At 43.5% G+C, this 20,362-nt stretch overlaps 1 protein-coding gene across 1 annotated transcript in view; it reads left to right on the forward strand.

Moving 5' to 3' along the window:
- The first annotated feature begins 1,494 nt into the window (after positions 1-1,494).
- Positions 1,495-20,362, forward strand: part of DPP6 (dipeptidyl peptidase like 6) — a 987,445-nt gene continuing 968,577 nt past the window's right edge. Inside the window, exon 1 of the mRNA XM_070616959.1 lies at positions 1,495-2,398. Within this exon, the coding sequence (XP_070473060.1) occupies positions 2,339-2,398 (60 nt within the window). The 5' untranslated portion in view covers positions 1,495-2,338. The remainder of the gene's footprint in view (positions 2,399-20,362) is intronic.

Below are 20,362 nucleotides of genomic sequence, written 5' to 3' on the forward strand. Positions count from 1 at the left end.
CACTGCATCGAACTTTCCAGCCTTCACATTCATCATTAAAAAATAGTGATGTGGGTTATAGCAGGCTGTTTCTGAAATGGCTCCAAATGATCCCGTTGGAAGCACGATATTTATTATGAAATGGCAGGATGCTTAGTGATGGTGTAGTCTGCAGTTGTGCTGAAAACGGAAGAGGGTTTCTAATATGCCTAATAGACTTGGTTATTTAGCTAAAGGGATTTCTGAGCAGTGAGGGGGTATCATCTGCATTTTTCTTGCCGCTCATCATCTAATATGAGAGAAGAGAGATGAATTGAGGGAAGAATTATTAAATAAAAAGAAAACAGGAGACTTCAAGATTAAAAAGATAGACTCAGAGACTTCTGGTTTCAGCTCCAACATGTAAACAGCTTAGAAGTCATCACTCCCACCCTTACAACAAGAAAAACCTGAATAAAGTGAAAAGCAACAAAATCTCTTGGACCCAGAAGGGAACTGAGGTCCCAGGACACACAGCTCGCAGGAATCTGCAGAGATGGGTGAACGAAGAGACGCAGCTGAGACCTGCTTACCCAGAGCAGAAGCCGCTGGAGATAAACCAGGAGGAACACTTCAGGGGTAATTGTGATGAGTTGCTGGAGGCTGAGAGTAGAGTAGCGTGAGGGTGGTAACTCCTCAGTGCCACACTCTTAGGATGCCTCACACTGTGGATTTTACTGTCAGAAGAGAGTGCAATAGAGCAGCGGCGTCTGTGTGTAAACGTGAAGCGTTCTCAGCAGTTCCAGGTAGTTGTTAATAACACTGCCTGCCACCTGGTGAACCACCGGCTCCCACCTTGCCGTACCTGGAATACAGCACTAAACACCCACCTAGGGAGATGACAGTGAGCATCGGCAGACCCCTGAGAAGGAAATCTCCTTTTTACTCTAAAGGGGCACCCATGGGGACGTGCTGTTCCCCAACGTGACTGAGGAGGAACCGCAGCTCTGGTTCTCACCGGGGAAGCCAATATCTTCCTTCACTTTACAGATGACGAACCGAAGGATGAGCGATCTGGAAACAGAAACCGAGTTGTGTGGTTTGATTTTCCACCCAGAATATTCAAACTCTGCCATCTCTACCTGCAGGAATCTAGAAAAAAACATTTGGCTAAACACCAAGGCTGTATTCTAATGTGCTGCTGGTCCACCACTCAGACTTGTAATTCTAGAATGTTGCAATGCAGTCTTCACGGAGCAGTTGCTCTTTCTTGATTTGTTTTTCTTAGTTCCCAAGGGTCAGTTTTCCACCTCTATCCGAAAGCTGACTAATTAGATCATGACTTCACAGGCGCCAAAAGAAAAAAGAAGAGAGAGAAGAAAATAAAAAAGAAAACCCTTGAGGAGCGCAAATACTTCTACTGCAGCCAGGAGTAAACTCGCTCTGCTGCGCGCCGCCCCCCCCACCCCCATCCGGCCCTGGGCACGCAGATTCGGCACGCACGCGGGGAGCGCACCCCACCCCGCCCGCAGCGCCAGTCCCGGGAGCAGGGTGCCTACAGTCCTCAGCTGTGGCTGGAGGGGACTCTGCCAAGGAGACAGGGACCGTCCAGCTCCTCCTCCGCCCCCTCCACGTCCTCGCCTTCCCTGTGCAGTGGCGCCTGGCAGAGCCTCGCGTGCCACCTCCCGACCATCCCGGGAAGATTTCGCGCCCGGAGCCGGGCGCAGGAGCTGCCAGCGAGCGCAGGGGCCCGCCCCTCCGAGTTGCCCTTCCTAATTACCCGCTGCAAGGCGAGAGGGGTGCCTGCTCTGCGCTGATGACGGCTCCAGCCTGAGCCTTTGAGGGTGTGGAGGGCTGTGGAAAGGTCCATGCGGGAGTGGAGAGCGAACCCGTGGGTGTCTTGCAGCCGTGGCTCCGCCCGGGGGGCGTTAGGGCGCGGGGCTCCGGAGCTTCTGCGGTGTCCCCACCCCTTGCTCGGGGAAGAGACTAGTCCTACACCCGCAACCCCCTCATACACATACCTCCTTGGCCCCTCCTCGGAGCTCCTTTCCGATTTGCTCGGGCTTCTGGTCCTGAGAGTCTGGACTGTTTCCCAGGAAGGCAGCGCTGGGCAGAGCGCCCTGGAAGCCGCTGCTGCCGCCCGGGCTCCCTCCGGGGTCCCAGCCGCTGCTTCTCCTTCCTCAGCACCGGGCTGCGGGCTGTCATCCCTGGGCGAGGAGCCCCGCTGAAACCTGCGGCGTGAGGAACCGGCTTCCGCTCGCCCGGTCGTGGCTGGAGAGGGAGGACCCACCTGGCCTCCCCGAGAAGCGCACCTTGCCACCCTCCACGCGCGAAGGAAGTTTTGAAGGCCGAGAATCGGGCCCCCCAACTTCCTCCGGACATGAATCAAACAGCGGGAGCCTCCAACAACGTCAGGTGTCCCCCAGGGAAAGGCCACAAGGTAAAAGACCCGCGACGGGGCGGGGGCGGGGGGTGCGTGCCGGGGCTCTCCAGGCTGAGGCTGCAGTGTGCAGGCGAGGGCAGACTCGCCGGTCGTGGATTCCAGCCCGCCGGTCCCTCCGCATTCGGGGTGGGCGTGGGGGGGGGGGGGTCCTTGAGTCAAGATGGTTGACGGGTCGCGGGGTTTGTGAGCATCGGTGGTGTTTCACGGACCCAAAGCCAATACCAGGCTCTGTCGGTGCACCGGCTCTGGGCGACCCAGGGCCCGGAGACTCTTGAATGCTTCGCGGCGGGGTTCTGCCGCTCGCTGGCCGTTGAAGCTTTCGCCCGGAATTGCCGAGTTTTCAGAGCGGAGGGGTCAGCGGGACCCCCCCCCCCCCCCCCACCGCCCCCCGGGAATCAGACCGTGACCTCTGGCGCCAGAGCTTGCGGAGAGCGCTTCCCGGCTCTGCCTCCCACGCAGGCTCTTGTCGGTGTCACGGACACGTGCTTAATTAACTTGAACCGGCCGACACGTGCCTGGAATGATTTCCAGGATATTACTGACGTTCGGAGAAAGGAGAGCGGGCAGGGGCCTGAGGCATCCTCGCAGAACCTCGCCGGTAGCCCCGGGTGTGTAGGGGCAGGACCGGCACGCGGAGAGAGGCTGACGGCCACAGAGGTCCCCGCGCCGCGACGCTCATGTGTGCGGCACGGCCCTGCCTGGCCAGCCGTCCTCTTCGCTTTCTCGCCTGTCTGTGTCCCCCCTTAGGTTGTAGTTAGTTTGCAAGGAAATTCCCTACCTGGGTTCCAGGGGGAAGCCCTGCAGCAGCATATATATCATGTACTTTAAAAATATTTTTAGAGTATTTCTGTTACTAAAAAAACTTGAAAGAAGGCAAGTGCTCTCATCTTAGGTTTGACGTGGAGCTTGAATCTGTGCTCAAGTCTTTTATCTTGCTGGCTACGCCTATTTTTGCCTATCCGTTTTCATATGCATAGAGGCTGGTGTGCTGATAAGCATGTGATTAGAAGAATGTTCCCATTAATATCCACTTGTTCAGAGTTGGACATAGGTGAGTTGGAGTTAGTGATGATGTTGGGTTCATTTGGTGGATAAAGAACTCCCGGTTTGTTGAGTTATGTAAGAGGAGGGTTTGGGACTGAATACCTTTATTTCCACTGAGTAACAGCCAGCATTTTCTACTCCAATCGGGTCTGGATCCAATGTTTGAATCAGCAAGTCATTCCTCTGATCTCTGTTCTCATTAACTATGATTCCATAGTTACATTTCTCACATTTCCTTTATTTAATATCCGTAGGGAATGTCTTTTTAATATGTGGTAGCTGATATTGTAAGATTTTAAATTAAAAATAAAGTTTCCCGCATCAGTGATTATGTAGTAGAGGCATCTGTGGCATTCAGAAAATCATTCAGTAATTTCTCTTAAAAAACGCCTTCAGTTCCAGGGTGAAAGTGGCTTCTTGGCAGAATTGGACTGCAGGGTATTGATACCAGTAAAACTTTCTGGGAGGTGTTTGAGCACACAGCAACAATTTAGAAGGTGCTCATAAACCTGTTAGTCACCCGTTAGGGATCATCCCATGCATCCAGCTGGTGGTCCATGGAATCATATTCATTCAGTAAACAGTCATCATCGATTATTCACTTGACAAACTTCGTAAACTCCTCAGTTCCAAGGACTAAGAACCAAAATACAAATTTAGACATTGCCTTCATGCTCTAGAACACAGCTCTAGCCATACCCATCCCTCATGCATTAAAATCTTTGACGGTCTCCATTGCCTAAAGTGAGATTATTACTAGCCATCTTCTGGAAGAAAAAAAAATTCCTATTCCCTTCCCCAAAGAAGAATCCTCTTAAGTTGTGGTTTGCCTTCAAAGTCTGTCGATTCATAGTTTGCAGCTTGGCCTGAAGGTTGCTGCCCGACGTGACGGTGCTGGAGAGGAAGCTGACGAGACCTGAGGTGGTAGCGGGTGTTTGGGGCGAATGAGGGACACACACTTAGCAGAGGTTAACAGTCAGCATTGGAAAGTACCAAACAGACCACATGAGACTTAGGTTACAAGAGTTTTTAATAAGATACGAAACTCAATAATAGTTTATTTTATTAGAAGTTTGAAATGAGTTTGTTTCCATTTTACCTGCTCTTCTTAGGGTTCATCCTGGGATGCTTCATGGGGGCAAAGGCCTGAACCTCTCGGGAAAGCGTTTCGGTTGGACTCACTTTCGTGTGTGGTCCCATTCATTCACTAATTCCTGTTATAACAATTTCTATCTGGCAGATTAGTATGATTTGTTCTTGCACAGACATTTCTCGGGAAGCCTCTGTTGTCTTTTTCTTTCAGAGTGGCTACTCCATGGCTGAGTTCGGCCATCTTTAGATGTGTTATTTGCCTCTAGGTTCGTTCTCAAATATTGAACCCCCAGAACTGGGAAAGGAAAGGTGGTTTTTGTAGCTGCCCTGCACCTGACTGTGGGGGATAATCGGCCATCTGCTAACGGCTGTTAAGGACCACAGAGGGTGGTCAGCCTGCTGTCATCCTGGGTGTGTGCAGGAGCCACTGCTCCTCAGAAGACAGCTCTGGGAGTTACAGTTACTTGGGATTAGGAAATTAAAATGTCCCTATAGGACCTGGCCGTCATCCCTACCCCAGGTTGGCCTGGTGCTGGGCACAGTGACCAGTAGTCATCAAGTACTAGTCAAGCACCAGTCAACAACTGGGGCTGTCCTACAAATAGTCGAGGCCTGACGAACAATTGGATGCTGCCCATGGACCAAGTGAGCAACCCACCTGGAGCATTTCCACAGTGGCGTGGCAGGCTCTGGTGCACAGGCGCTTGCTGACTTTTGCCAGCTCTGGTATGATACTTTCTGGAAATTTACTGTGTCTTTTTTTCTTTCTTTTTCTAAAGATACAAAACGGCATAAACTTTATGATACTAATTATATAGAAATACATATGTGAAGAGAAAAGATAGTAAGAAAATAGACCAAACAGTTGACTATGATTAACTTGGAATTAGGAGACAGAATGAGTCTTGTTTTCACTGTATTTTCCACTTAAGTTTTCTATAGTCATACTGTGTAGTGGGGTTTTCTCTAAGTGCTTAATGAACATATATTTGTGAGAATATTACTAAACAATATGAACATTTGAAATTTTGGTTTTGAAAACTTATGCACCGATGCAACCATTTATCAAAATGCAATGTAACCTTTGTAAAAAGAAGAGCTGTCATTTGGTTATTTAAACAAAATGCATTTCTTTTTTTGTGTTTTAAAAGATATTGAAGTCTTCCATGGTAAAAGGTGTTTCCTATTGATATATCTCAGTATTGCAGATGGACGATCTAAACTTCAATATGCAGTAGTTCAACTGTACTCCAGAATTATTCTTTAACTTTTAGTTTTTGAAAATTTTTGTCCTTAAATGTTTTCCCATAGTTGTTAACTTATTCCTGCATCAGCACTTACACTGTCCCTCCTTGCTTTTTGCAACATCAGAGTAGTGGTGCATCCAAGCCATTGCTTCGGGCACGCAGGGTCAGCTTCACGTTCCATTTGCTGACCTTCTTGCTGGAGTATTAAACTTCTAATGTCGTGCATATTTAGAGGAAAAGAAACTTTTGTATTTAGAATATTTTATTTACTGAAAAAGCAGATACAATATTGTATCTAAAGCTCTAATTTTGATTATTTTACGCTAGGCGTTTTTGTAATTGTTGGGGGAGGTCATCAAGAGGAGGTGACTGCCAGGTGACCTGTGAGCCGGACCTGCGGAATCTGAGGCTTCCCACGCCCCACCCCCCCACCCCCCATTTTGGGTGTGTACTTTCCACCCACCGTTCCCACACGAGGCGCTCGCAGTAGCACACAGCCTTGAGAGAGGAAGCTGTTGCTGAGACCACCTGGATGGTGTCCGTGAGCGAGCACAGCTGAGGCCTCTACATAAACTTCGAAGGTTTGGCGGGTGGGGGTGGAGATGTGCTCACCTCGCGGCGCCCGAGACAAGCCTTCTAAGGAGGTTGCCTTGCTTGTTACGCCTGCCGCCTGCCGGTCTGGAGTGGGCTGCCTCTTTCTTCCACCTCTCCTTGCCCTCTGTGTATGGCGACTGGTTTCAGATTTCACTCAGGAAGCTCCCAAGTTTCCGAACCAACAATAATCTATGAATTTTACATTGTTTTTGATGAGTTTAGCTTCTTAATTTCTACTTCCTTCTACTTCCTACTTCTAGTGCTCATTTCACCACAAGGACAGGGACGGTGAAGATACGGCCTGTGGGCTCAATTTGGCTTGTGTCTCTGTTATTTTCCCTGTAGAACATTTTAAAGAAAAAAAGACTGCATGAACTGAAACACTTGTGGTTCAATAGGGATGTATTTTGTGAAATAATGCTGGCCAGACCCTGCACTTTCACTTTGCCTTTATTCTTAAAGGATAGTTTTTCTGTCTATAGAGTTGAGCTGACAAGATTTGGGGTCCTCTTTCAGTACTTTAAAGATGGTGGTCCTCTGAATTCTGGTCTCAATTTTCTCTACTGAGAAGTGAAAAGTCATTTGATCCCTTAGTCTCTATATGTAATGTGCCATTTTCCTCTGTCTGCTTTCAAGATTTTCTCTTTGTCTTTGGTTTTCAGTATTTGAGTGTTATGTGCCCCAGCATGGTTTTCTTCATATTCATCCTGCTACAGATTCTTGAATCTTTAAATTCACCAAATTTGGGAGTTTTGCAGCCATAATCTCTCCAGATATTTTTTTCTGACCTATTCTTAATCTTTTGAGAAGACAATTGTTCATATATTAGACGTTTTATATTGTCCTGCAGGTCTCTGGGACTGTTCATTTTTTCAAACTTTTTTCTCTCTCTTCTTCGGATGTGATTGTTTCTATTGCTGTTTTCACATTCAATGCCTCTTTCCTCTGTCTTCTCCATTCTTCTGTTTGCACATGTAGTGGTTTATTTCAGATACTATATTTTTAGCTCTAGAATTTCCACTTTGTCCTTTTTTCATAGTTTCTCTTTTGCCTGCTTAGATTTACTATCTTTTCATTCATTGTGAGTAACTTTCTCCTTTAATTAATGGGGCTCATCATAATAGCCACTTTAAAATCCTTGTCTTCTAATTCTAACATCTGGGTCGTCTTGGCACTGGTCTGTGCTGATTGTGTTTCTTTCTTGACAATGGGTCGCATTTTCCTATATCTTTGTATGCTGAGTAATTTTGAATTTTATCCTCAGCACTGGGAATGATGAGTGGAGACTCTGGATTCTGTTATGATTCTCTCTTCAGTGTGCACTTGAGTGGCAAATGACATATTAGCTTTCTTCTTTTATCCTTGCTGGGCCTCCTGGAATGTCCCCAGTACTTGCCTGGCTTCGGGGACAACCAGAGATTTGGGCATCACTGGTGCACAGAACTTAAGGCCTTCTTACTGATTCTCTTAATTCTAGAATCCGCCTCTCGCTTTCCAGCTGTGGCAGTTGGCTCAAACTCTGTGGTCTCCAGAACCTGTTAACTTTGGGTTGTTCTCCAGTGCCTTCGGATTGTCTGTATTGTTTCTTACATGAAGATTTAGTTATTACATATGCAATAGCTGGGTATAACATGAGGGTAATTCAGTCATTTCTGAGAATGGAACTCTATCTAGCCTTTTCATTAGTTCAATACCCAGGCTTTAGAATCAGTAGCTTTGGGGATGTCACCTACTGTGGCCTTAGAACTAGCAGCATCGTTTCTATGATAACTCAACAGCTCCCAAGACCTACTCCTAACTTTATTTTCTAAATCTTTAGTTCAAAACTTAATGTTCCTCTGCACTTTGAGACTCTAGTCAGGAAAGAATGATCAACCCAACATCACTCCTCCCAACACTGCTTTTGTCCTCTGTCTTCTCCTCATCAAGACTTTGTTTAAATCTTTTTGAGCCTCTCTTTCTTATTGATTCTCACTCAATCTCTTTTTCATTTCCTCTTCTGTCGGTTTTTCCTCTCCTCCTCTTGCTCGTTTTCCCAACAGGTTATTTTCTCCAAAATTCACGTTTTGATAAAGTATAGCTTGTTAAATCTCAAGGCTCTCATTTGTTCCCTGTTTTGCCCTCTCATGCAGAGCAAGACCTAATTAAAGCTCTCATCTCTCCGAGACACCTCCTGCTTCTTTCCCCCTCTTTCCTGCCCCTTCTGGTTTAGATCGGCAGAGTTTCCCTTATGAAGCATTTCATCCACTTTCCAAACTTTTCCTCAGCCTGCCCTTCTTTGGAATTAAGCTGCCTCCCCCTCCTTTTCATGGGCTAAAGGATTTCCCTCCTGGATGTTAAGATACGGCTTAGTCACCGACTCCCTTTCTGTGGGAAGCCCTCCCCCATGATTAGATCAGCCGCTGACTCGTAAGCTACTATGGGCATAACAGACTCATGCACACCTTGGGAATTGTTGCTGATGACTGCCACATCATGCCTCTTGTCCTGCCTTTCCCCCTTCCTCACACTTACTGCTTCACCAGCCCTGCACTGGGAGTGAGCACATCTCAGAACTAGAATTCAGCTGAGAAGGAGATTTCCTTCCTAACTTGTGGTTGCAGGTATCACTCTCCAGCTTGTGTTTTGGCTTGAATTTCAGACCTTTCCACGTGCTCTGATCCCTATACCTGCCTGTTCCTGAGCCTGTAGCTCTTACTGAATTCCCATCTTCCCTGATCCTGACCAATCATATCTGTCATCCTCCATAGGTAGTATTTTAAAACAGGATCTAACTTCAGATGTAATTTTGTACAATCCTTTCATTTCATAAAAGCTAAGATTCAACAAAATACAACTAGTTAATGAGAGAGCCAAGACTCAGACTCTCGTCCTCTGATTCCTGGTGCGTGGTGCATTCTGTTGTACCAGGCTGCTTCATTGTCCCTCTTCTTCATTTGAGCACAAAGTCAAGAGCCACCTCTACTATACACGTGGGCATCATACATGTTAGTAAATCCGCCTAACGGACTTCACTCATCCTTCATGTTAGCAAGGGCATGTCCATTTCATGCTTTGTCTTACATACCATAGCTCTTCATACTAAACAGGAAGCTTACTTGTCGGGTTGGTAGTTTCTAAAAGAAATAGGAAAGGAAATCCATATAAAAAAAGTTAATTCTTTTTACTACCCAGAATCTAAATCATCCTGAAGAATTTAACAAAATTTAATGCAATGCATAAAACATAAATTGCTTTAATGACTTCCAGGATATTAGTGAAAATCTATTTATGTTATTTTGGTTTTACATTTTATTGATTTTTAAAATTTTGATTGTCCTTGTTTTCTCGGTAAAATATACAAAATGAATATAAGCTTATGCATAAGTTACATTTCCAGGAATAGAGGGCAGTAAATGAGTAGTAATCGTTTTTCTGGTTTAACTTGGATTATTTTTTTAAGTCAAAAGCTGTACCTCAAATATAGTATTTTAATGATCTCACATCTTGAACCTTATGAATGAAATGGACCAATTAGAATTTTGTAGACCCCAAATCTGATATTATTTTTGGCTGAGGATCTAGAAATCTGTTTTGTCAACAGAGATGGAGGAAAGTTCTCTGACTCCTTGCTCATCCCCTCTCCACATTTTTATGGCCTTAGAAAGTTCTCACTGTTTCCATACCACACAGATATAAGATGTATGCTCTTTCAGTGTCTGTATTTCCCTTTTTAAAAAGAAAATTCCAAATGCAATATTAAGAGATCATAAGACATTTAGACATTACATTAAAAATTATATCTGACAAAATGTAAACACAACAGAACAAGTTCATGTTTTTCATAAAGGAAAAAAGGTGAGGATGCTCTGGGGCTCGGGTAAAGTCATCTTATGTGTATGAGTCCAGATGTGGAAAAACTCATCCAGTGGAGGATGAGTTACAGAGGCAGCATGGGAATAAGGGGAGAAGAGTGAATAGACTGGAACTCAGAGTTGGTTGAGCTGTGCCCTCTGTTTGGGCTGAGTCTCAGGGAAGTGGTTGCAACTTTCTGAGCTTTTTCCCCCCACTATCTGAAAACTGAGGAAATCAATAAGGCTTCAGGGCCCTATCAAGCTCTTGCTTCTGATATTCCAACCCTAGAAACAGCCATAAGCAAAGTGGTTGCCATCATTAAGGAATCCCTGGGCGTAGATATGAAAGGCAATTCTATAGTAAAATATACTTAATGGAAACGCTAAGCCAGAGGGAGTCCTTCACACTTTAGTATAAAAACAAACACATACTATGCATATCTGACATAAACTTGAGACATGAAGACAGGGAGGTACTTATGAAATGAAATGATGATCCGCAGTTTGAGATGCCTTTCTCCATCCTTCCACTTTTCATAACTTTTTCCTGAAATGTTACCTTATTTCATCTTCACAACAGCCACTGAGTTATATAGGTAAGTTTTTATTTCTCCTTTTATTTTTTAACTGAGCTACATGATTCTATGCAAATCACTCATGGTCACAGGGCTTGTAAGATCAAGAAAATGTTTTCAAACTGTAAGTGTGTAAGTAATAGACAGTATTGAAGCTCCAACCCATGCTTCTTTCATCCCATGACTCTATCAGTTTCCTAAATGCTGAGTATTATTTACAAGTTTTGTAAGCCTTGGACTTGTTGCTTACTATTCTTAAAAAAAGTGAAGCTGCTACTTTTATTAGTGAGCCAGAGTCCTCATCGTTGAGACAGGAAACACCAGAATAAAATACTCAGCGGTATTAAAAGTGAATAACACCAAATTGTAGGATCGCGGCTGGTCAGATAGGAGTGGTCAGTACCGTTGAGCTGGGGAAGGCTTCACACAGGCGTGGGACTCATTCCTCACTGGTCCCACGATGTGCCCTACAGTCCTGGAAACATCCTGCAGACTCAAGGCTTAGAGTAACAAAGTTTGCTGCTCCCCCAAATGATAACCGATCCTTGGCAACCAAGGGAGCCGTAGAGTTTTAATAGACGGTTATTGTGTATCATTATCTTTATTTGCTTCTGGCGATTTTTATTTGTGACTACTAAGATTAGATTCTAACGCCTTCCAGTATAGGAACTCTGCAGCTTAACCTCCTCTGTCCAATAGTCAAAAGTCTGAGCCATCGTAAAGAGGGACATGATATGAAAACATACAAACAATAAAGCAGTGTTGATCATCTTCTTCCACGGTCTCGGCTTTTGTAGAGGTGCAACATTTCTTTCTTAGTTCATTCCTCAACTGCCAGCTGGACATCTGTGTAGTAGAGATGCTGTTCATCGCCTCCTCGGCCACTGAGACTTCTGAAAGCGCAAGAGCCTGCCCCGCCGAAACACAGGACTGCCTTCTCCTTGATGCAGCTCATTCGACCAGAGCTGGATACTGCTCCCGGGGACAGAAACCCACAGGTGGAGCCGAGCCAAACTCTCTCCTTTGGAGTTTTGAACTAAGTGACACAGAGACGGCCATCAGAAGACAGAGGACGCTACGTGTGTGACTACACAGACTCTCACGGTCGCGCGCGGTCATGGGAAGCTGAGGGTGACTTGAGAGAAAGGGAAGGCAGGGAGCGACGGGACAGCAGAAATGAGCGGCCCTGAAACACGGAGAAACTGGCCTCACTGTCAGGCTTTCTGGTGACGGTTCCCGTGAAGCCTGTCTCTACTTCCCTTCCTTTCCTTTAGGCTCTTCCTGTATTCTGAGATGCACTGTTAAGTAAAATTGGTGGAAAATACAGAAAAATCTTTCGTTACCAGCAAGATTTCTTATTTTCTCGCTCACTCCCCATTACCACCAAATAAAACTGGTTTTGTTGAACAAACTTTTTGATAAGCTTCTTTGCATTCTTACTTTGAATCCTATGAGGCACGAGTGAGGAAAAAAAGGGTCCTAGAATTGCTTTCTAAGCAGGAGTGAGAGTGCTGGCTGCTGTCCAGGTTATTGGACAGAGCTCACCGGAGCCGAACTTATCAGAAAAAGAGAGGGTATCTGTGAGGCTTTGTGGCAAGAGATAAAAGGGAACAAGACAAAAAAAGATCATGTTGCTGGCAGCCAGGAGATATACTTTGGGGAACAGACTAGAAATGTTGCTGTGTCGTATCAGGCCTTTTCAGAGAAGTGTCAATACAAACTTTTGGGGTTCACTAATGTGTTATATAGCTAATCCTGGTTTTTTTTGTGGTAATTGGAATTGGGTGGTTTGATGAACATGGAATACAGATTCAAGATAGGGGTGGGACAAGAGTCTAGACTGCCTGAGGGGGGATCTGAAAAATCTGGGTGACGTCCATAATACATTCGCTTCTTGTTGGTTTTGTTTTGTTTTGTTTTTATTTGAGCTACTTCTTGTGGTTTTCCACTTTTTTTTGCAATCGAATGAGTTCTAACAACAATGATGGGGAATGTGTGAAGCAGCTGGAGGCTGCGGGGAGTGCTGGAGAGGACCGCCCCTTGAATGAATCTCCAGTGTTACGCTGAATGCCTTAGACTCAGCGGGCAGTCATGAAACAGTGTATTTTTTCCTCCAGCTATGCCTTTAAAACAAATCTTTAGCTGGTTCTGTTTGTGCCCAGATTTGTGAAGACATTATAACTTTCTCTGGTCCCTTTACATTATAAATAGTGTGATTTCAGAAGTTAAAATGCCCAGTTCAGTCTAATATAATATCATTAACTCCAAGATTCATTCAAAGGCAGGCTTCTCCTCTCTCCTGGCTTGAGCTGCTTCAGATCTGGAAGCCTGCGCTGGGAAGGGGGTCTTCTCCTGTCTCCTTCCTGCCACCTGCCTCCTCCTCCTCCTCTCGTCCCCATCTCTCACTTCTCCAAGGTTGAGTTCAGCGGAGAAGAAACCAGGAGCAAGGCAGAATGTAGCCTAGTGGGTGCAGCTGTGATTTGGCGATAGGTCTCTCTGGATTTGACAGATGCACAACACTGACCCTTTTCTCGTGGGGAGATTTTAGAGGGTTTCTTTGGATACCCTCGCACGGGATAGTGGAAGGTCGCTTTTTCTCCAGCTGTCATATTGTCCCTCATCCTCCTGCTTCCTGCTTTCATGCCTTGCTAGTTGCCCCGTTGGGTGGGGTTCCTTTCTACGTGGCTCTTGGCTTCCTCTTCCCTTATAGTCCATTTCTGGCTCATGAGAAATACCCACATCTCCCACCACCGTTACTGACATGCACTCCCAATGCAGCCCCCTCTCCTCACAGTCAGCTGCCTGAGACGCGGTTCTGGTTTCAGCTTCTCAATTTTAAATTCTTCCAGGTGGGGTCCAGATAGATAGTACTTCTGCTGCCAAGGCCCCCCCACATCAAGCTCTCTGAAGAGTACTGTGACTCCCTCTCACGTGGCTTGTGTGAGAGGCAACCTACAACTTTCCTCATCTGGTTGCACATCTCTTCCTTTTCCACCCAAAAGACAGAGATGCCAGAGAATTCCACCACCTCTCTGTATTGGAAGCTTCCTCTCAGATGGATGATAGCTAATATGTGCTAACCAATTTCAAACCCTTTTATCATTTCCTTGAAGGAATAATCTAATAGCCCATTTTAGGCTGTAGGGTACTTGGCAACCATTTTTATAGTTCTTAACTTTTGGTGCCTCAGTTGAAACTGAGATTGGAAGATGCTGTTCAACTGAGTTATTGTTCTACTTTGGGTTATCATATAATCTCTAAGACTACCAGGCAGCTGATGATATGAGTACATAGGAAGTGCTATCTGAGCTCTGTGTGTGTTTTGGGAGAGTGTATTTTGGTTTATGTGATTCGAAAAGGATTCCTGGAGAGTTGGGCAGTGGAGGACACAGCATTTTACTTGAGACCATGTTTTATCTAAAGAACACATGTAGCCTCACCAAAATGGGAAATTTCCATTTTCTTTACATGTTAAATACTGCAATTGTTTGTGTGCTCATGTGTATCCAAGGAAAGAGGTCACTCCATACTCCGCACTAAATTTCTCCCTATTGGGTGCCTCTCAAATACTAGTGTGCACACTAGTCAGTCACCTAGGAGTTCTTGTTAAAATGTAGATTCTTAGCGAGTAGTTCTGGGTGGAGCCCAAGATCCTGCATTTCTTTCAAAGCTCTCAAATGATGCTAATGCTGCTCATCCTCAGACCACACTTTGAGTAGCAAGGCTCTATTGCTTCTGCTGAGTAATACATAACATAATGCATAATACGTTTTGTTTTGTAATTGTGACAAGTCATTGGAAGTCTTTCATTTTGGGAAAATGATCTTAGTTGTAGTTTGCACATAACGGTCTCTCATTTCTTTGAACTGTGATTAGCAATTTTGGTGCCATTCATTTGGAAAGGAGAATTGAAATAGGAAAAAAGAGAATGAGGTTCTTATTGTCAGCTATGCTATCAACTGGCTTTGTGACCATTACCAAGTAATCAACGTCTCTAGAATTTAGCCACTTTTATGAAACAATTTGTGGTATTAGGTGTTCTCCACAGGTCTTAGCAAAAACTAATATAATATTTCTAAAATATATTTTATGCTTATATACTCTGCTATGTTATTAAAAAAACTTGGAACCTAGGTCTATATTTTTACATACACTTTTTTTCCTGGAACAGAAGCTGGAACCTGGCGCTTAGGGCATGCTGATGAGTACTTGCGAATAATGATGATGCAGAAGAACTTTGACAGTGGAGATATGAGTTGATTCAAATCGTGAGGATCATGAGCTTTTTTTAAACAATATCTTTAGCAAATCTTTATTGCTGAATGATGTTGACTTCCTAAAATGAAAATAAATTCCCTAATATTCATGCATGCTGAGTTTCTCGTTTCTGACTTTGACTAGGACTCATAGAGGAAACTGTTCCAAAATCCAATAGGATCAGTACAGTAAAGAGTTATAAACTTTATCGTTATAAATACAATCAAGTTTTTTGAAGAAACAGGCAAAGAAATATAGGCAAAGAAACCCTGTAGTATTTCCCTGCTCACACATTTTGGTGGTTCTACATCAATGAAACGTCTGTCCTCTTTCCATTATAGTTCACCAAGGCATTATCAAAATCACGTCATCTTTCTCACTAGCTCCTATATTCTAGCTTCTCAAAGTATCTATTTTGATTCTATCCACATCAGAATCCACTTAATTTGGAAAATTACTGCACATGCTATGAGTCGTCACTTTATATCTTCCGCTTGGTTGTGGAGCCAAAAGTTAGGGAAAATCAAGAGAAAGACTGATGGGAAATGCAAAATGACCTAGTCGTAGTCTTTGAATGATGTGCTATTACAAAGAAATGTCACTATGACATTTACTAGCTGGAAACGAGAAAGGAGGCGGGGCTGAGGAGGAGCTGTAAGTAGCTTGTGAAGTCCGGAAAGTCCTACTTGAGATGTCCAAGTGGTGCAGTGAGGCAAAAGTTCCCATTTACTGAGGCGAGCAGAAAAATGCCCATTTTTCTTCTACCTGTTAAATAATAGCTCTTATTTCAAGGGATACAGTGAGTAAATTCCTGTGCTAAATGCAATTCTGAAGATAGAACATTCAAATGTAAAATTTATGTCTTACTTAACGTTCAAAAAAGTGAGAAAGCCTCTCTCTATATGCATTAGATATTACAGGAAACTTTGAAGTCTTATTCTGGACAAATACATCAGATCTTATAAAATTTTAAATTTACGTCACTCTGCGTTGAAGTTCCCTTTGCAGCACTGTTGCTTTGATGGCTCCCTGTGTATCCGTTTTTGTTGTGTTCATTGTGAAATAGATACCTGGAACAGATGTGTCACTGAGTATGTGAAGGCAGCCTCTGGATGGTGAAGAATGTAGGGGTGGGTAAAACTGGAGGCCAGCAGGAGCTCTTTTCATATCATCTAAATGTATTTCAATATCTGAAGGAGAAGATTTGAAGTTAGAAAAATTGGTAATGGAGGTAGGGTTGCAGGAGAAAAAAAATTATTTGGATCTGAGTGTGGTGTCATGGGGAATAAACTAGAAAGTTAATACAGGATCAACAAAGCAATATCTATACAGCAGAGAAAATATGGTTTGAAATGAATAGAGTACATTTTTTGTGCAATAGGAACTTTTAACTTCCTTTGATAAAGAGCAGCAACCTGGAAAAGGAGAGATTGTTCTTTGACAACAGTTAGGGAAGAAAAGGGAGGAGGTTTACCTGTGGATTAGAAGTGCTGTGTGCCAGGAGCATCTTTCATTTCATGTAATCCTCACAGTAGCTCTAGAGGTGCTTCTGCAGAGAAGACTCAGAGGTACCAAGTAACTTGCCTAAGGTCAAACGTCCATTAAGATGCAGATCTGGCCTTCAGACCTAGACTGACTCTCACAGCTTAGTTCTGACACCACACTGCATAGTAATCGGTGGAAAGGAAGTAAATTAATCAAAATGATCATTTAGCAATTTGGTCATTAGTTGAATTGGCCATTGAGTGAATAAATTCTTCTACCTTAGAGGAACAGTATCGTACAGTAGCAGCATCCTACTAGAAATTATGGCTTTGACTTATTTGCTGAAAGTTCATTTATTTTCACAAGTTGATCTCGTATCCATTAATCTCCCAACTCTTATTAGTTCTAATAATTAGTTGTTGCTGGTTTTGGATATTTGATCATACTACCCACAAATAATGACAGCTGTGCTTGTTACTTTCCATGCCTTATTGTTCTTACTTATTTATCTCTTCTTATGTTCTCGGTCAGGACCTCTGATACTGTCAATCGGTAGTGTTTCTAGTGAGAATTGCTCACTATTCTAGGATGATTGGTGTACATAATGGTGTCATTTACATTTATAGGGAAGAATGAGAGAGGAGCAGTTTGGAGGCAAAGGTAATCATCCCTGTGATATATCCACGTCTATATAAATGTCTCTAGCTCTGGGAAGAGGTAATTTTAGGGGATTTAGACTTGGGAAGCATCATCTTATGGGTCTTAATTTAAACTGTGAGATGACTTTCCAGTTTCTGCTCAGGGATGTTAAAAGCTGGAAAGACTGTCATACCCACGCTTACCACAAGAAGTGCATGTGCAAGTTCACGACTTCTTTTGAATCCATGAGAGGGGTAAGGTTTCAGGACAACCAACGAACCCAGCTCTAGGGAGAGATGGAAGACTGCAGGCAAGATGGGAGGTGAACACACTTGCTTACTTGATTCAGAGATCATCACACGTCAGTAGGAAGAATTCAGCTGGAATAGTTGGTGAATTGGTGGAGGTCAAGTGAGGGCTGGTGGGAAAGTATGAAGCTCCTGGGGGCCTACTTATATGGGGGAGGCGGAAGTTCACACTCACATGAGCGAGACTAAGTTAGCTCATGAACGGAAATGAGTGCAATATGGGATCCGAGATTGGATCCTACAATAGAAAAAGGACATTAGAGGAAAAGTTGGGGAAATACAAGCACATTCTTTAGTTTACTGAGTATTAGAAAAAGATTAATTTCTTGACTTTGCTTCTTGTACTATTGTTGAAGAACATGTTAACATTAGGGACGGTGCATGCAGGGTATACAGGAATTCTTTCCTATATTTCCAACTTTTTGGTAAGTCTAAAATTGTTTCAGAACAACGAGTTTAAAACACAAGAGCTTAAAGATCACAGAGAAGAGTGTACAAAGAAAAGAGTGAAACTGGTTATCATTTTTTAAAAAAAGGTTCAAATAAGAGCATTCGTGGAAACTGAGGATGAATGTTTAGAGAAGTAAGCAGTGAATCAAAGAAAAATATGTCTTGCAAGCCAAGAAAACGGCATTGCTCACAATGCATTCTTGCAGAGTGCTCCCATGAAATCACCCCTCCAAATAAAGAAATGCTTCCATGACTATATAGATCTGTGGACGAGACGATATTCTTGAAATTAATGAGCACAGTGAAGAACTTGAGAAAGGCTTCACTATGGAACTCTTTATTTAAAGAAATTCAATGTTTCCCAAAATTATTTAGCTATGAGTACTTTTTAATTTTCAAACAGCCCCTCAATATCAACTTGTTAAAATCAGGAGTGAGGTCTCTTTGGTGCCAGGTAGACAAATACAATTCACAACACATGATAGATATTTATTCATCAAGCAAGTATTTATGACACTCTTGTTAACATCTCTTAGACTTTGGGTTCTGAGGAATACACTCCGGCAAAGCTTGAATAGACACAATATGGGCCACATAATGATGTTTCAGTCAACAACAGACTGCATATAGGATGATGATCCCATAGGATTATTGCCATATAGCCTAGGTGTAAAGTAGGCTATACCATCTAGATTTGTGTAAGTACACTCTGCGATGTCCACATAATGACAAAACCACCTAGCAAAGCATTTCTCAGAACATATCTCTGTCATTAAGCAACGCACGACTGTAATGACAATAGGATACTGGCCTTCGGGCAAGTAAGAGTGAATAACTCTGAGACTCTGGGGGTAGAAAAATAAGGAACAATTCTCTCTCTAGCTTGTTAATAAGAAGAATGGGGAGAGAATCTAGATGGAGAGGAAGTCCAGAAGGACGTGTTGTGGTGGCTAGAATATGATTTTTAGGGTGGTTAATTCTACCTACGGTTCCTCTAGGTTTCCATTTGGATCTTGATGCAAAGATGTGGACTTTCAACAAACATGTTTCCCCATGGGATGAATCAGAATCTGATGTCTCTTCAAAACCTTGGATTTGGAGGAAAGGAGATAAATATAATTTCTTACTACTAGAGCAGGGGTAAAAAAGAAAAATGATTGCCATGATAAATTTCCCTGACATATTTATTATAATTCTTTCTTGAAACATTTGTGAGGGAGACATTGATGAGGCCTGGATCATTTTATATACTTAGGCATGTTCTCTGAATAGTGTTAGAGAGTTTTTAGTGCAGATTAATGAATTATCTGTGTAAATCAGGATAGTGAAGTGTTATGATTACCTGTGGGTCCATGTCTCACCTTGCCTGTGCAGAGTGAAGTCTTCCGCTGGCTCTGGATTGGCCACTCATTGCATTAGATTTCTGAAGTTTTAGTCCAGGATGAGAAATAGCCCAACAACTTGCCTGGATCCCTCATTAATCCAGGATCAAATTTCCCCAGGGCTGCAGGAGAAGTTGTTCATGCAGAGCGGAGGAAGATGTAGGCAGAAAGTGATTAGCAATGGAAGATAGTCTTGTGAGAGCTCATGTGCTTTGTAGTGAGGCTGACCTGGTGAGGAAGGGCGTGTCATACAGCTCCTCCTCTAAGACCAGGTGCAGTGCATGTGTAGACTGCATACCAAAACTCTATCCCCTCTTTTCAAGCCAGTCCAATTGATAAAAGTCAGGGATAGGAGACTTGTTTACCGCTGTGAAAGCTTTTCTGCTCTTCCCTGGGTATCTTTTAGGGAATAGAGAAGGTAGATTTGCTCCCCTACGTTCCGCTGTCCTCATGTAAGAGTCACTCTGTGTGGCTGTGAGTTACATGGAGGTGAGAAATATTTGAAGGCACAGGAAAGGGTCGTGGCTGGTCTAAGTTACCTACTCCTACGATCTGCCTCAGGATCACACTGCATCATCCCTCTGCAAAGAAATAGATGACACGAGGAAAATGACAAACTAACTCAGTCATCTTTAATTTTTTTAATTTTTAATTTTATTGCAGTAACATTGGATTATAATGTTATATAACTTTCAGATGTACATCACAATATATTGCAAATTCTGTGGAGATTACATCATATTCACCACCCAAAGACTAATTATAATGCATCGCCACACATGTGAGCCTAAACACCCTTTTCGCCCTTCTACCTCCCCCCTTCTCCTCTGGTAACCACCAATCCAATCTCTGTTGCTATGTGTTTGTTTGTCGTTGGTTTTATCTTCTACTTATGAGTGAGACCGTCTGGTATTTGACTTTCTTCCTCTGACTTATTTCACTCAGCATAATACCCTCAAGGTCCATCCATGTTGTCACAAATGGCTGGATTTCATCATTTCTTTTGGCTGAGTACTATTCCATTGTGTATACATACCACATCTTCTTTATCCATT

This window comes from Equus przewalskii, chromosome 4, assembly GCF_037783145.1.
Source record: "Equus przewalskii isolate Varuska chromosome 4, EquPr2, whole genome shotgun sequence".
In the NCBI taxonomy this organism is placed as follows: Eukaryota; Metazoa; Chordata; class Mammalia; order Perissodactyla; family Equidae; genus Equus; species Equus przewalskii.